The 17,156-nt window shown below is 46.7% G+C and overlaps 2 protein-coding genes across 2 annotated transcripts in view; one reads left to right on the forward strand and one right to left on the reverse strand.

Annotated features, from left to right (window-relative positions):
- Positions 1–17,156, reverse strand: part of itga9 (integrin, alpha 9) — a gene marked incomplete at its 5' end in the record, with an annotated part of 71,660 nt that overhangs the window by 16,613 nt on the left and 37,891 nt on the right. The window contains 3 exons of the mRNA XM_083657974.1: positions 14–161; positions 1,635–1,711; positions 3,157–3,309. Coding sequence (XP_083514100.1) covers positions 14–161; positions 1,635–1,711; positions 3,157–3,309 — 378 coding nt within the window. The remainder of the gene's footprint in view (positions 1–13; positions 162–1,634; positions 1,712–3,156; positions 3,310–17,156) is intronic.
- LOC310796054 (ankyrin repeat and LEM domain-containing protein 2-like) lies at positions 8,331–16,899 on the forward strand (the record flags this gene model as incomplete). The annotated part of the gene is given in 5 exon segments (XM_083658209.1): positions 8,331–8,429; positions 15,004–16,478; positions 16,480–16,812; positions 16,814–16,861; positions 16,863–16,899. Coding segments are annotated over 5 exon segments (1,992 nt in total).

The raw sequence follows: 17,156 nt of genomic DNA on the forward strand, positions 1-17,156 counted from the left end.
CACTTGAACAGACCTTCTGCCAGAAGTTGATGTAGAAGACTTCCCTGGAGAAGTTGAAGTAGATGTTGGTGTCGTAGGCGTCGTCTCCGGCGTTGGAGATGGTCAGGTTCAGAGAGACGTTCTTCACCCCTCCGAGGGCCAGGTGGGGCTTGCTGTACAATCTGATGGGAACAGGCAGCACACCGTGCATTTCAGTGAATGAACGCACTGTTTAGAACACGGGTGTCCACACTTTTTTGAATGGGGGCCAGATTAGATCATGTGAAAATACCGGGGCGGGCAGCTGCTTCTCGCAGCATATGGGTTATAAAAATAAAAATAAATCACATACAATACAATTGTACTATAAGGATTTTGTTTACCTTCGGAAAACAGTTCTGCCTGTGCTGTTCCTACTTGGTGCTTGTCTACACTACAGACAATAGTGCTGTCATCATTAGGTGAACGCAAAGAAATGCAAATTGAACTTGCTTGATTAACCAATACTATGTGGAGGGCCACATATAGTAGTTTGAGAGACAAGCCGAGGGCCACTTCAAATCAGTCTGCGGGCCGCAATTGGACCCCGGGCCGGACTTTGGACATGCCTGGCTTAGAACATCTGTAGGCTGCCACAGGAGAAGCAGTCAGCAAGGATCTACAGCGGGGGTTCTCAAAGTTTGGATGACTGAGGGCCAATTGTGGCACCCAACATTAGATTGACGGCCACCCGAGAAAAAACAGAACACAAAATAATTCCAAAACTAATATTTTGCTCAATAGATTATGATACTGTGTTAATATTCTAGAATAAACGTCATGCCAATTGTCAATCATGTGAGAAATCTATGTTGTGTTTTGATGTTGTTTTAACACACACACAGACACACAGACACACAGACACACACACACACACACACACACACACACACACACACACACACACACACACACACACACACACACACACACACACACACACACACACACACACACACACACACGCCTGAGGTCATCTAGTTTCATATGGTAGCAGAAACTGCCCTCTGGCTTTACAGTAAAGCCCACTACAGCCTCTGAAAGACAGTAAACCTACAGTAGAACCTAGAATCAGACCAAATAGATCAGCTAACTCCTCACGGGACATCAGAAACGTTCCCAAGGGCCCCGATTGGCCCCACGTGACCAGACGTGTCACGAGTCTAACACAACAGGCTGTACTTTGAGAACCCCTGATTTTCAGTTAAGACACAATGGAGTATGTTTTATTTTGAAATTTAAAGTTAACATTTGGGACCTATACAGGAGTAGCCACTCAAATTATTTGTTTCTTTTCATCGGAAAACTTGGAAAATATGTGATCGATGTCTTCTGCTTATCGTGACAGACATAAACTGTAGGCTTTTGTTAGCAAATGTAGACAGCCACAAAGTGAAACAACAAAAAGAGAAGGAACTCCCTAAATATGGAAAATCTATGGCCATCCTCCAGGTCGTTGGAGCCAAACATGCGTCATGGTTCCCCCTGTCCACACCCACCTAGCCTCATGCCTGTGACGTCAGCGTACTTCCTCAGTGTGGGGAGCAAAGGCCAGGACAGAGATGGTAAAATAAACGGATGAACTACTAGCCAAACTGTGAAGGAGAGAGATTTACCCGGAAAGCAACAGCTTCCCGTGAAGGCGCAGGTCTGCGGCGCAGTCGTCTGAGAGGCAGTTCTTCTCAAACCACGTCTGGGGAGGGGAAACAGCACAGCACACGGTTCATAATATGACCTCAACGTGTCCACGGACATGAACACAATTCAGCCTAGGGGGCAGCGTTGTGTCGCTGGAATGATGGAGTGGATCTCGTCGACATTTATCCCAGGAAGGCCGGGGTGTTCACTAGATCTGATCTCTTTCTGATCTCAGGCCGGGGTGTTTACTAGATCTGATCTCTTTCTGATCTCTCTTTTAATCAGAACCACGGATGCTCTTTGGTTTGAGGCTAGATCATGAAAGGGAGCTCTAAGCCCAGTGGTCAAGTCGTATGTAACGTTGTTGAAACCCAGATAAATGGATTGTGGAAGTGCTGAAAGATGCTAATCCCCCCCACTTCTCGAGAAGCGCAGGCATCGGGGAAACACATGTGGCGCAGGTTAGAGGTGGGTGCAAAGAAAACAAATGAATCAGTCTTTTGGATTCCAACTGAAGAAAAGCTAACACAGCCAATACCGAGCTGGTAACCAACACCTAATCATTATAACCTCAAATTTGGGCTATTTCCTACATTCCTTGCCTGGTACAAGGGAAGACATGACTTTACTTATACATAATCAGGTCTGTGGTGAATTTCATTTTCACCCCCCAATCAAATTCAGGAAATGAGCTTTATGAAGACGTGCATTTGTTGAAAATGGCCAATTGTTATGTTAGAGTAGTCCTCTTCAGAGTATGGCACACGATCCATTAGCGGGTCCCGGGAGGATAGTGTGATATTAATGTAAAAGAAATAACGTTGATGCTTGCCAACACTGGAGTAGCCTACTTCCTAACACAAGTGCAGTGCAATAATGTGAATAATTCAGACAGGATGGGATTATTTTTCAATGAATAATGAACTTAAATGACCTCACGGCGGCATGGGAGTCGATTTGAGCAAGTTGATATATAGGAGAATGTCAATCACTCTGTTTTTACAACGACCAACAAACCTGAAATCTCTGTCCATTTCTTTGCTCAAAACAAGAGTCGTTGAATCATCTATTTTGTAGAAAAGGTCCAACCAGTGGAAAGTACATTTCTAAGTGAAAATGTAATCATCATCAGATAAGATAAGACTTCAACAATAAATACTAGAAATGGTGAAAGGTTATTCGTGGGCTTCGGTTTACTTGGCTGCCAAACGCGACTGCTGTGAAATGATTCTCCAAGTAATTATGATCTAATTACATTTCACCAAATACTAGAGGAGATATGATATGAATATGGGCATTGGCAATGGGCCTATGATGGTACATTTTGAAAGAATCTCTCAGCACCCTATTCATTCACCGCACAAAATCAGCCAGTGTGAAGCGCTGGACATCTTTCAAAGCCTTTGAGGAGTTCACATCATCCATCAGTCTTATTATTATTAATCCTTTCATCATCACAGACTTTTTCCATTGCATCAGGTTCTGGCAGCGGCGTCTTACTTCATTCCTCGCCGCAACCTTGTTCCCTTTCCTCCATCGCAGCACCGGGGAGAGGGCGGGGAGGTCCCGCTCCTGGTGTCCACTCAGCACGTGCTTCCCCAGGCTGTAGGCCACCTCGAAGGTGATGGGCGTGAAGACCTCCTTCACATCCTTCTGCAGAGAGCACACACACACACACACACACAACACAGCCATTGTTATACCATAGACACATCTATTAAAAGTCAGGGTAAAAATATCCTAATAAGCTCATCTTTATGTTATAGTAATTTAACATCTTTCTCCCATAGACTGATCCAAACATGGTTTACATTGCCGGTTTGATCGGTGAAACATCATAATATCTCCCCAATTGTACTTGGCTAATTCCCCCTGCTGTCCCTAGTCATTGCGCCACCCCCTCTGCTGATCTGGGGAGAGCCGTAGACAAGCATGCTTCCTCTGATACATGTGCAGTCGCCAACCGCTTCTTTTCACCTGACCGTGAGAGGTTTCATCGGCAGGACTTAGCGCGTGAGAGGATCACGCTATTCCCCACCCCTGAACAGGTGCCACGATCGACCAGAGGTGCTAGCGCAGCAACGGGGACTCATACCACCACCAGCTTCCCACCCGCAGACACGGCCAATTGTGTCTGTGGGAGTGCTGCCGGAGGTGCCGCTGCCGGGAATTGAGCCCGGGTCTCTGCGGTGGTAGGTGCGTGCTTTTACCTCTACACTACCCATACGCCCACAGCCTTGATATTTTCACTGTAACCTGCTGGCAAATATCCTAATGTTGAAACCGAAAGCTGCATACAGATAGATGTAAGTAGGCTATTGTCTGTTGTGGCAGCTTGGCTTTGCTGGACAGTTGAAATTCAACTCATCTGTCATCATAAACAAATATACTGTAAAAATATTTTTATTTTGTTTGTTGAAAGAATCAAAAGCGTAGGTCGTCACTGGAAGTCTTCAGTAAACTGGACCTCCAAAAGACTTGGTAATGCGTTTTGTAATAACCTGCTGGCATTGCCTCTAAGAGATACTGTATCTTTCTGTTTCTGGCTATAGAATCTAAAGCCACAAAAGAACGTTTTCATTTGGCAGCAGATCCGGAAACAATGAAGACTGAATGAAAACAGAGCGCTAAATGTGATCAAATCCCACGTCTTCATTAGAGGATAACGCTGGAAGGCGAACACGGGGGAAAAGCAGATATTATTAATGTTGCTTTTTCATCTCTCCTGTCCATTCAAGTACATGCAGCTCTTTGAAGGCAGCTTGGTGGGTCTGGCTCTGATCTCAGTGGCTCCAAAGCCGCAGCAAAAACACACACAAGTCCCAGAGGCAACTATAGTGTCTCTCTGCCCAACTGATTCCTGCCAACATGGAGGAGCCAGACCCGTAATGTCAACACAGGGGCTTGTCTGTGATTTCCGGTGGTCACTCAGGCCACTCTTTCTCTCTTTGCCCGTTATCACAAAGTTTTCCGACGTCCACCACGCCCATCCATCCCCTTCCCCACCAGCCACCGCATAGAGCCGGTCTGGGGTTTGAAGTCAAGTCAAGTTAAGTTTATTTGTATAGCCCTAATTCACAAGCATGTCTCAGAGGGCTTCATGGAGTATGTGTCTAGCTAAATCTCAAGATTGAACAATCATATGATAGAGACAGAGGGAAAGGGAGAAAAGGGGGATGGAATGTGGGGGAGGAGAAAGCAGGGGAAGGGAGAAGGTGGGGAGGAAGCAAGGGAGGGAGAGCGGGGGTCATGGGGGGGAGGAGAGAGCAGGAAAAGGAATGAGGTGGGGAGGGAGCAGGGGAGGGAGAGTGGGGGGAATGTGGGGGAGGAGAGAGCAGGAAGAGGGAGGAGGTGGGGAGGTCGCAAGGGAGGGAGAGTGGGGGTAATGTGGGGGAGGAGAGAGCAGGGAAGGGGAGGAGGTGGAGAAGGAGCAGGGGAAGGGGAGAGAGGAGGGAGAGCAGAACAGGTAGAATATACTGTGGCTGGGCGAAGACATCCAGTCTCTCTCTGCCTAGCAGCAGAGAGTGAGTTATAGCAGGAAAGGGCAACAGTTAAGTTATGTGCTGCGCAGGACATGAATAGACAAAAAACGCTTTGAGACTCCTTTGGGAAATAGTGCCACACTCCCATAAACAAATGATTTACTGGCCTGATCAGTAGATTGTTGTAAGTGATTTTCCGCCATTATTTTAAGAATCTCCTGTCCAATGGAGCTAGCACAATTGAAAATGACATAGCTAAAGTGCAAGTTTCCCACACTACAATTGGCCAATGATAAGGCTCAGTGGCACGGACGCAGCAGAGGTCAACTTCCCATCCATCATTGGACTGCAGTCCATGCCTCATTGGGTCGTATAGAGAGACCGTGTTGTTCCAGTAATGTGTCTGTTCAGCTGGGAGCGAACAGGAACAATGTTGTTCTCAGTGCTTGACAAGTGGTGCTATACCATGTAAGGGGCTGGCAGAAATCCTCAGTCTCAGTTGCCGTTAAAGCAGAATGCTTCAAATGGCCCCTGTCCAGCGCCCTCTGAGTGAACCGGACCCCCTGGGACCCCTCACTGCTGGGGTCTGCACAGCCAGCTTCCCCGCCCCACCATGTCTGCCCTGGGACCCCTCACTGCTGGGGTCTGTCTGCACAGCCAGCCTCCTCCGCCCCACACTGTCTGCCTCGGTTTAGCTCACATTTTCCACATGGGCCACATGAGAATTTGGGGACACAACGACCTGTTCTGAAAATGAAATGTTGTTTTTGCAGAATTCCGTGCTTAAAAGCAACCTTTTAAGTAAAGGTGAATAGGCATAGTCACACGGATTTCCATTAAACTATTTCCAAATCCTTTTTAAACAGTGCCTAAATTATTGTGCAGACAGACATAGGATCACTTCCCGTTTGAAACACAGCACTACAGACTACAGACAGGCTAACTAACTGGAGGAGTCCCAAGACTCACACAGTCAGCTCAGAACCGCCAGAGGTCATTGCTAACACTTGGCTTTAAGCTTTTATTAGCCCCGTTATTAATGCGCCCAATCGCCCCGCCCCAGTCCCTGCCCCAGTCACCTACTCCCTCCCCCCGGGCCTGTTATTAATTCCTGTATTTATGGAACAGAAGAGTTCCTGAGCTCCAGCTGAGTGGGACACCCCCTAGTGTTAATTGCCTGTTACAACCCCCCCCCCCGACAACTGTTCCTTACATGCCGGTCAAACTCACAAGAGAGAGTTTGTGACAGGTCACTCTCTCCACTCAAAGGCTGTCATTGTGCTAATCCTCATTGGATCACAAAGGCCTCAGGGCGGGTCGGTGCCCTCAGATCACACAGGACATATCTGGGAATGGAATTCATGTTATTTAAAACATTTCATTCTAATGAAACCTGCGGACGCGACACATGGCAAGTTTATGTCATGCAAATAGTTTTAAAACAGAACAACTTGGGCGTCTGGGTAGTAGTGTAGAGGCAAAAGCACTTCGCCTACCACTGCGGGGACCCCGATTCAGTTCCCGGGTAGCGGTACTTCCGGCTTGGTCAGACGTTCCTACTACAGACACAATGTCTGGCCGTGTCTGCGGGTGGGAAGCCGGTGGGGTATGTGTCCTGGACTGGTCGCTGGCTGCACCAGCGCCTCCTCTGCTTGGTCGGGGGACACGTGTTTTGGGGGGGAGGTTGACTGGGAGGAATAGCGTGATCCTCTCACGCACTACGTCCTGCTGATGAAACTCCTCGCTGTCAGGTGAAAAGAAGCAGCTGGTGGCTCCACATGTATCAGAGGAAGCATGTACTAGTCTACAACTCACCCCCCAGATTGGCAGAGGGGGTGGAGCAACGACTGGGACAGCAGGGGGAATTGGCCAAGTACAATTGCGGAAAAAATGGGAGAAAGAAATCTGAAAAAACTTTGTTTCTTCTTCATAGTTTCTTATCCATAGAGAGGAGAATACTGCCAATAAAGAAAGGTCCATTTCCCTTAGCAAACGAAACATATGAAGTTGAGGGAGGACGCCTGGTACCTCCCAAAGTGCTCCAAACACTCTCAGATTTAACCATTCATGGTTGGAGTCCTACTGTAAAGCCCAAAGAGCCTGTGGAGAGCAGCCGTCTTCTAGCAGCTCCCATAATTGTCAATTGTCAAATATCTGCACTTAACAGCAGTTGCGAACTTTAAAAGGCACACTCGATATAAGCACTTCCTCCCTATAAACATATTGAAACGGTCGACTTTTCACGGCACGCAGGCAGGACAGCTTGTCATGCTGCATATTTGGAGAGAAAACAGCTGGTGAACCGAGCCTTCACCTCCAACACCTCCTCCCACTGGAACAAGGCTGCTGCCAACATATTATCTCAGTGTTTGTGTCCACATTCGAGAACCCATTTACTATTTAGTGCGGCTTACGATTGACCGCAACTACTCCCACCTTATACCAGCCATTCTTTCCCCTTTCTCTGCAGTCATCTACTGGCTAAGCTGGTGGACTATCTTACCGTTTCCCCACACACATCCACCCAACACCATGCATGTGCAAACTCAAATGTAGCTATGCAGACATAAACTCACAAGTTCTGTCATGTGCTTATCTTTTTTTCATTTTTCATTTCATTTTTAAGTACTCTTATGAGGGAATTAAGACTTGACAAGGTGTGCTTGCATACTGTAATTGAGTTTTAACTTTATTTTATAGATTGCACCCTGAACTAGGGCTGGGCAATATATCGATATTATATCGATATATTGTGATATGAGACTAGATATCGTCTTGGATTTTGCACATCGATCGTGATATGGCATTAGTGTTGTCTTTTCCTGGTTGTAAAGGCTGCATTACAGTAAAGTGATGTCATTTTCTGAACTTACCAGACTGTTCTATTATTTGCCTTTTTAGCCACTTAATCATTATATCCACATCACTGATGATCATTTATCAAACATCTCATTGTGTAAATATTTTGTGAAAGCACCAATAGTCAGGGAATGAAACTCTGTCTTAGCTTGTGTCATCTCACACACATGTGGCTTTAACTTCCAAACTGAACCTTTAGCCCGGCGAACCTTTAGCTCGTAGAAAATAATATAAAAATACAGAGATGTATATTGTGTATCGCCATTTAGCCTAACAACACAAGAGATGTGATTTTTGCTCCATGATATCGCCCAGGCAGCACCACCCTGAACTATGCCTAAGAAAGAGCTCGGCTACAGAGCAAAGCTCTGCTCTCACATGCTGTGGAGAAGCTGCCCCTCCGTGCTCCTCCGTGCTCCTCCGTCACAGTGGGTGCGGGGAGGAGGATGATGTCAGCTCCACACAGAGCTCTGATCCTCCTGACTTGAAACGCCTCATGCTTGGCTGAGATGCACAAGAGCAGCTCACCAAGAGAGCTCCTCTCTCTCCCGTCTTCCCAGCCAAACCACTCCCTCAAATGTATAACGCACATGCAATATGGCGTATAGGACCGGTCATGGGAAATCTTTATTAACTAGAGTGAGGGGGGAAACGCAACGCACACACACACTCCCCTCCTTTTTAGGACAATGGCCGTTTGGATGACTTGCAGGTTGAGGCCGCTTCGCTCGGTGGCTAAACGCCAGGCGAAATGGAAAAAGGCTTTTTAGTTGAGTGATGGATGGATTTAACCTGTGCAGTGCCCCCACGGTTCGGGTTCGGGCCTTATGTGTGTGTACAGTGTGACATACACAGAGACGACTTGAAGTATTTACTCTAATGTCTCCAGCATATGGGAGCCGTGCACTTAACCGGCTTATCTCACCTTCTCCTTGAGATCCTAACAGAGAGAGAGAGAGAGAGAGAGACCCATTTCTGAAGTTTTTTAGCGCTGAACTTTTTGCCAGATAGATAGACGACTATACCAGCCAGGGCAAACTATAGCTGCTGCTTTCCCTCAGATGGAACCAGTCACGGCCCCTCAGAGGAGGGGAGGAGAAACACCAGATGTGGAGAAGCATAATAGACTGAGCCTGAGTGACAGACTGTGTAGTAGTGGGAGTGAGAGAGATAGTAGCCCGATCGTATCTTCCAACCATTTTAGCCGGAGAACTTTTTTTTTTTTTTTTTTTTTTTTTTTACAATCATAGTATAAACAGCACCTTCGTCATTCCATCTGTGAAACCGATTCTCCCATATCGATACTCAGTCACCACAGTGACATGAGAGGCAGATCAAAGAGAGATAAGAGCGTAAGACGCTGCGCACCAAAAGACAACCTGTCAACGCAGCTTCGTACAACACCGTTGCAAGATCTACTCTTTAACGAGAAAAGATTACACGCCTGCTGACAGACACATCCACTGGCTCCTACTCATTCACAGGGTTCCTCTTGGTTTGACTCCCATTTACTTAACTGATATTAGGCTCGTCCATAACATACGTCTATCGCATCCTGTTAAAAACCCTGAAAGGACCTCTTCCTATCAGCTTGCTGTTTGCCAGTGACAGTATTTCATCTAGATAACATCTGTCAAGGTCTTCGTCAAGGACCGCTGAGTGAGAGTGAGTCAGTGCCGTTGCTTCCGGGCCCGCAGCAAATATCCCTCATTTGTGTGCCTCCATCCATCTTGTTCTGTCACTTTAACCAAAAGACGATGGGAGTTCAAGCAAGACGGCCCAACTTCAACTCACTTCCTGTCATTTTGGCACGCGCCGTTTTGCCCATGGCTTTCCACGGACGCGCCCACTTAGGAGGTTTTCGGGCAGGTCTGGGTCTATTGGAGTCGATGGGAAAAGTCAACGTGATCTCAGATTATGACAGATCCCTTATTCATTAATAAGGGATTATTATTATCCCTTATAATATGGGATCTTATTCAGATCCCATATTCATTAAAGTAAATATTCGGCCCATTCTCCGAGGCCACATATCTTCAGAATATTCGGACACTAAAATGGCATTTTTCAGACAGACAGATCAGGAGAAAATTACACTTGTTCATCTCAGCAACACACTCTCGTGAGATGAGGCAACAGGAACTCATGTTAGCAGGAAGCGATTAGCTAAAGCTAAAGCTGAAGTTCGTTAATGTAGTCGCTAAATCTGTCGCTAGAAAAATATATTTTTTAATAGAATATCTTAATTTCAACTGTATTGAGCTAACGACGGGCAGCTTTGTGTTTATATGTATGGTTTGTGCGGAGTTTGGGAACTCACAATCTCTGGTTCAAGTTAGCTTGCTAGGTCACCAGGCACAGTCCTCTCACAACACTTCAGGGGAGAGGTGACCACGTGACCATTTAGGAGACTTGCTGCGACCACTTGTTAGAATTGGCGAAGCCTGCGGTGACCCATCTAGATAGTAATAGAAGATCTTTGTTTTAACTCAGTCTTGATTGTTCTTTACCTATATTATGCACGTGTGTAAATAATAGTTTTTATCTACGATGTGTCCTTTTATGTTAATGGCTTGTCGTGCCAAATGAGGAGCGCGTCTGCCTTTTGTCAAGTCTATTGTTTCATCATTTTTTTGATTCTTTGTTGCAGTTATCTGTTGTTGTCTCTATTATTTGTTTAACAAATTCTTGTCTGTCTGCGAAAAGCCTGTCGGCTTTATTCAGACCACCACTCTAAATGAAACATGTGCTTAAGTTGGCTTGTCTGGGTTCAAAAAAAAAGAAAAGTAACAAAAAGTCAAGAAAACAAAGACGTGGGGCTTTGATACGTTCCGCCTGTTGGAAAACCACATCTTTCTTAGTCATGTGAAGATGCCAGACTAGCAATCATACCAAATGTATGAAGCATGCCTTTGAAAGCCCTTTCCCATTCAGCATGAGCCATGTTTACTCCAGGCAGTGGAGACTGGAGGAGAGCTGAGTGTTCCTGATCAGATGTTAGCAATCGAGGTAGAGAGAGTCTCAGATGTCTGTCCAGGTTCAGGCACCAACCCCAAATGCTTAATAAATCACATTCTTCCACTCCAGAAGCTGTTGTGCATCAAAACACATTGTTTCCAGAAACAAATCAAACGGACGAATGTTTTACTGTACATTGGGTGACAAAAGGTGCAAAAGGTAAAATATTCACAGTTCCGAGAATATTTGTTTGTAGTCAAGCTAATTTAGTTAGCGGTCAGTAATAAAGTCCAGTGAGAGTTTACAGGGTTCTGAACTGTTTGTAACTGGGAGTAATTGGCAGACTAACTGGCAGCCCTTGCTGTAGTAGGACAAGGAGAAAGAACGAGGAGAGGACAATACGGTTAACCTGACGCTGCCAGATGGATGGTTTTGTTTTCACAAAACGCATGATATCTCGTGAGATCTCATGATATCTCATGATCTCGTGCGAAATACAGGTGGCTTGCAAGGTTACAATAATGGTCACAGCCCATCAGAATTGCAGGTACAATGCAAAGTGCAAGTGAGTCTGTCACATCTCACCTGTGACAGACTGTAAATTCACTGCACTGTGCATGTGCCATACTCCCAATTCTGACTTGCCAAAAAGCACTTAAGTCAACATCACATCCTGTAAAATATTAATAGGCTCCAACACTGCAAAACAAATCTACATTAAACTTTAAAGTGATAATCTCAAAGATTTTCATGTGAATAAATGTCTCTTAAGTCACTATCGATCGCCAACTGAGTTAAGACAATGGTGATTGAGCCTATTGATGGAAGCCTTTGCATTTTCAGTATTGCAGCATTTATGAACTGGGTGACTGTGGCGACGACACAGATGATGCAAGACTGTTTGGATCTCACCTGCAATTACCGCTCATCGCTATAGGTGTCGCCAAAGAGAACAATACTGAAATCTTCGCGATTATCACTTTAACGAGTCATTAGTCTATTATTGAGTCCTACAATTCTAATTTTCTTAAAATAAGTGAACAAATCGGCGAATGGGGTTAGATCATTTCACTTGTTCTCAATGCAAATCAATTTGTTTGAGATTTTGTACAATCAAGTGTCATTTTCTTGACAGTAGTAGAGTAGAGCCTTATTCTGACTTTTATTCTGAAATGATATATAAGCTCATTGTCAGAATTGTTCCATAAGATTTGAAGGCTGAATCTGAGACTAAATGAAGACGGATTTTGTTTTTGCAATGAAAAAAATGGCTATGATGTTTCAGTTTAGAAAACGGCCTGAAACAACGGTGATCTAACCCTGTAAAGGATGTGACTCATGCCTGATCAGAATGAGCCATTCATTAAGAATTCCCCTGAACTGAACCCAAAAAGCCCAGTAGAAACACACAACACATGTACTGCTGTGGGGGAGCCTGGGGTTGGTCCGCAAACTTCTTGTTCTCTGCCATATTTCTCTTGCACAATTTATGTTATAATATTCTAACCAGTAGCAAATGAACGGTTAAGGTCTCAGCTACAAATAGAATTATCGTTTAATGCCCACAACTGTTTTCTAAAATTAGGAGATTCATGATATGGCTGGCTACTGGCCAACCTTGTGATGAAATGTCAGCCAGCTACCATCACTCATTACAGACTTTCAAATCTTATATCAAAATGTAGCTGATTCCTATGATTAGTGAAGTAACAGATTTCCAATATTTCTATCAAACACAGTTTTATAATACGTTTAGTCCACAGGCCACTATTAACTTTCGATAATATATAACTGAAATGTTGCCCTCACCAAAAAGGTTAGTAGTGACTTTCAGATGTTTTAACATAGCAAGTCAAGAAAGCAAACCTTTTGTTGACATTTTTGATTCTGTGACCTTCAAAGGACCAGAAAATAGCTGGGTGCCGACCAACCCCTGTATTCAACCAACCCCGGTCTCCCCTACTTTACTCAGCGACAGAGCATTGTGAACCATATGTAAATCCCGTACGACGTGTTCTGATGTTCCCTTTAAACAGATAACTCAAACAAACCCTTTAGCATGTGGCAGAGTGTTGTAATGTCTCCCATGAGCAAACACGCGCTGCATATTTCCCCCTGGCGAAAAGAGAAGCACTGTCCTTTAGGGGGAAAGTGCACTTTATAGCGGACTATCACTTAACTGACAGGAAACTTAAACCATCTGTACTGTCATGCATGCGGCTATTTCGTGAATAAACACCAGTAAATACACTGTTTCAAAAACACATATCACACTCAACAAATCTCAACTTCCTGAAGTCGGTCTTGCGCACGCACACACACACACACACACACACACAGACACGCACACGTGCACGCGCACGCACACACACACACACACACACACACACACACACACACACACACACACACACACACACACACACCTCTTTACATTAGACATACAATAAGCTTGCAGAGCCCAGGAGTCCAGATAAGGAGATGAGAAGGCGAGCAGAATGAATTCATTGCTTTCTGAAACAATGTTCACGTAAACACAAATGACAGGAAACCTTTATGGTCTCGCACGCGTCATGAAGAAGGCATTCAACATTTGACCCCTGAACAGTTAAAACCACAGCTGGGATTTATAAAGGCACCTCGCTTGCTTCCCCACTGGAAACTGGCAGATGGGAGAGGATTTCGACTCCAAAAATCATTCCAAAATCATCAACCTGTTATTAATAAGACAGTCTATCAACAACTCCTTGATTTCACTTTTTCAGTGCTGACATTAACTGTAACTGAAATCCAACTGTCCACCGAATACACAGCTGTATTCCCTCACATCCCAGTTTCTCACATAGGCCCCTCGCATTTCGAAATCCTCGACACATCTCAGGCTTTGGAGCTATTTTCGGAATCGTGATGTCATCAAATCTGCAGAGCGTTACTACTTCCTACAAGGTTTGAGTGTCTTGAAACGGGCCTTAGCGTGTGTGCGCACAGCGATAGGGCCTCTGACCTCTGGATACACCACAGCACCACAGCAGAACCTCAGGGGGGAGAAGTGAGCCAAGTCCTCTCTGACTGTGACTTCATTCCCCGAATTCCAGACCTGCAGGACGCCCACCATCATGTCTGTCTACCTTCTACTCCCTGGCTGATTCTCTACTGTAAATTATCCTGGCTGAGCGTGGAGTCACCAGCGGGACACTAGGCCCTCCGACACCTCGCTGCTCTGTGCTGTGAAGGATCCTGGCTGAGGAGTGTGGAGTGGCTGCTCTCTGCCGTAAATGATCCTGGTTGAGTGTGGAGTCACCAGCAGGACACAAGGCCCCTCCCACAAAGCCAAACAAACCTAGCGGTGAAAAAGACAGACCCTGCAGGATCCACATCAGATCCTTTTAAGGAAGCAGCTTTGGCTCTTTAGAACAGGAGGAGCATACCGGTATAGAGGTTAAAACACTGTCGCTTCAGTCACTACCTTAGTCTGTATTATGTTTTCACCTGTGGTGATGGTGAAAATAATAATCATAATCATAACGACAACAATGTAGCACACAAATACAAGTCTCTCAATACGAATACTAGTAATACAATAGTATTAACACTAATAATAACTAGAAGTGCAGACCTAATAGCGCAGACCTCCGCCAAGGCAGATAGTCCAGTCTGCTAGTGGGTGGCGGTGTCTGTGGCGGTGTCTGTCACAATTGTGATGTCATCCGTGATGTCACTCGATCAATGTGATGTCATCAGTGATGTAATAAATCCTTCCTGGCTGAGGCTTTATAAGTGTTGGGAGTATATAAGTAGGGAGAATGGATCCAGAAGAGGGCGGTAATGTAACAGTGAGGATGCCAACTGCCATAAAACACCAAAAAGAAGTAGGAAGAAGAGGACAAGAGCAGCATCGTCATCAGTGATGTCATGTCACTTGAGCAATTGTGATGTCATCAGTGATGTCATCAGTGATGTCACTCGAGCAACTGTGATAAACTGTAATGTCACTCAGGAACTGTGAGAGGCATGCCACAAGGCATCCAGTCTGGCGGAAAGCCATTAGAAGAAGACTAAGGACAATATGGAGGTCAACACCACCAGCCGGAAGAAGCGAGCCAACAGCTTTAAGATCCTGCGCACCCAGGACCTGATGACCAAGCTGAGGACAGCCGTGGAGAAAGGAGATGAGGTGGCCTTCAGCAAGCTGGTCTGGAGCAACCCGCGCTACCTTATCGGCTCAGGGGACAACCCCACCATCGTACAGGCTGGCTGCCGGTACAACGTAATGCATGTGGCAGCTAAGGAGAACCAGGCGGGCATCGCCCAGCTGCTGCTGGACACCCTGGAGAACCCCGACTTCATGCGCCTCATGTATCCCAGCGACCAGAAGGTCATGCTGCAGAAACGCATCCGCTACATTGTAGACCTTTACCTCAACACTCCTGATAAGGCTGCCTGTGAGACGCCGCTGCACTTCGCCTGTAAGTTTGGCTGTCCCAGAGTGGTCAACGTGCTGTGTTTGCACCCTGACATCGACAAGAACTGCAAGAACAAGAATGACCAAAAGCCTTGTGATGTTATTTGTGACAGGAAAAATAAAACTCAAGGAGTGAAGAAGAAGATTTGTGATTATTTGGAGGACCGCTGCTATGTCCCCTTACTGAGAGCGACAGACAACACTTCTCAGCCCGTCGTCGGTGCTCCCTGGTCACCTGAGCCCTCAGAAAACCTCTGTAACTCGTTGCGCTTGTTGCCTGCAAGACGCCGCGTGGATCCAGTGATGGTCGTCAAAGCGTTCGCCGGCCCGCTCAGCCCCTCTAACGCGGATGAGTTCCATCGGGCGTGGAAGACGCCGCCCAGAGACAGAGCAAAGCATTTCCACCACATCATGAAGTCCGATCCTGACCGCGGGGCAGAGCGGGTGGGTAGAGACCTGGCTCATGAGATGGGCCACCCGTGGGCTGAGTACTGGGACTTCCTGGACTGTTTTGTGGATCTGTCATCAACAGACGGCCTCCGCAAGTTGGAAGAGTACCTCAACAAGAAGGATTTCAGCCAGCGGGCTCACGAGGAGGCCGAGGAGAACGAGACCAGCGACAGGTTCAGAACCCCCTCTCCAGGCAAGCCCAAGAAGTTCCGCAACTCCATCTCGGTGGGCGCCTTCCTGGGGGAGGGTGACGACATCGGCCTGAAGGAGATGAAGAACCGGCAGAACGCGGCGGCGCTCACCGCCAGGTCCAAGGACAAGGTGTCCCCCCGCGCCTTGCCGTCCATGTCCCTGCAGGAGCTGCCGGACAGCAGGAGCAGGAGCAGCCGGGAGAGGAGGAGCAGCGGGGGGAGCCGGCAGAGGTCGGCCCGGGACTCGCATCGCGGCTCGCCCTCGTCCGCCTTGGAGCCGGAGGGGTCGTGCTGGAGTACATCTCTGTTCTCCTCCGGCCCGGGGACCGAGGAGAGGCGCAGCAGCGGCAGCTCGGAGGAGTTCTTCTCGGCCGAGGAGAGCCTGGAGGCGCTGGGCAGGACTGGGGGATCGGTGTCGAGGGGGCACACTCTGTGCCAGGTCCAAGTCCTCCTGGGATGACGGGGGGAGAGACTCGAGCAGCTCAAGCTCCTCTGACTCCTATAAGTCATTGGATAACTCCCATGAGTTCCTACCCAGGAGCCAGCCGCGCGTTAGAAGAGGACTTTTTGTCGAGGGGGATTCACCAACCAAGTTGGATAGAGAGGTGGTGTTAGCGATAGGAGCCAGAGACATCGACCCCCAGATGTATCCAAGCATCCATAAGTGGAAGAGCACAATGAAGACGTACTCTTCATTGGATATGCAAAGCTGGCCCAGCCCTGGCTCCTCCCCACGCCGCCTCACCCAACTTCAGGCCCGGTCCCTGGTACGACGCCTCGCCCGACTTCAGCCCCGGGCCCTACCCCCGCCCACGGTAGCTACATCCAGCGCTTTAAGTAAACCCTTCCCCTTTACCTCACTCCCTTGACCTCTCACCTCAATATATCTGAATGAGAATGGGTTGTGGGGTACCCACAAGTCTCCCCTTTACAGTCATGCCCACTTTATACTAATCCTATGCAGTTTTGCAAAAACCATGATTTCTTTTGCATGCAGTATAAATGTGTTATTTGCATCTATTATATTTGATTCGAATATTTTTGCATACTGGGGTCCCTAACAGTTTTGGAATTGCATAAATTGGGTATATAGGATAA

The sequence above is a fragment of the Poromitra crassiceps genome, assembly GCF_964638095.1.
Source record: "Poromitra crassiceps genome assembly, chromosome: 22".
Lineage (NCBI taxonomy): Eukaryota > Metazoa > Chordata > Actinopteri > Beryciformes > Melamphaidae > Poromitra > Poromitra crassiceps.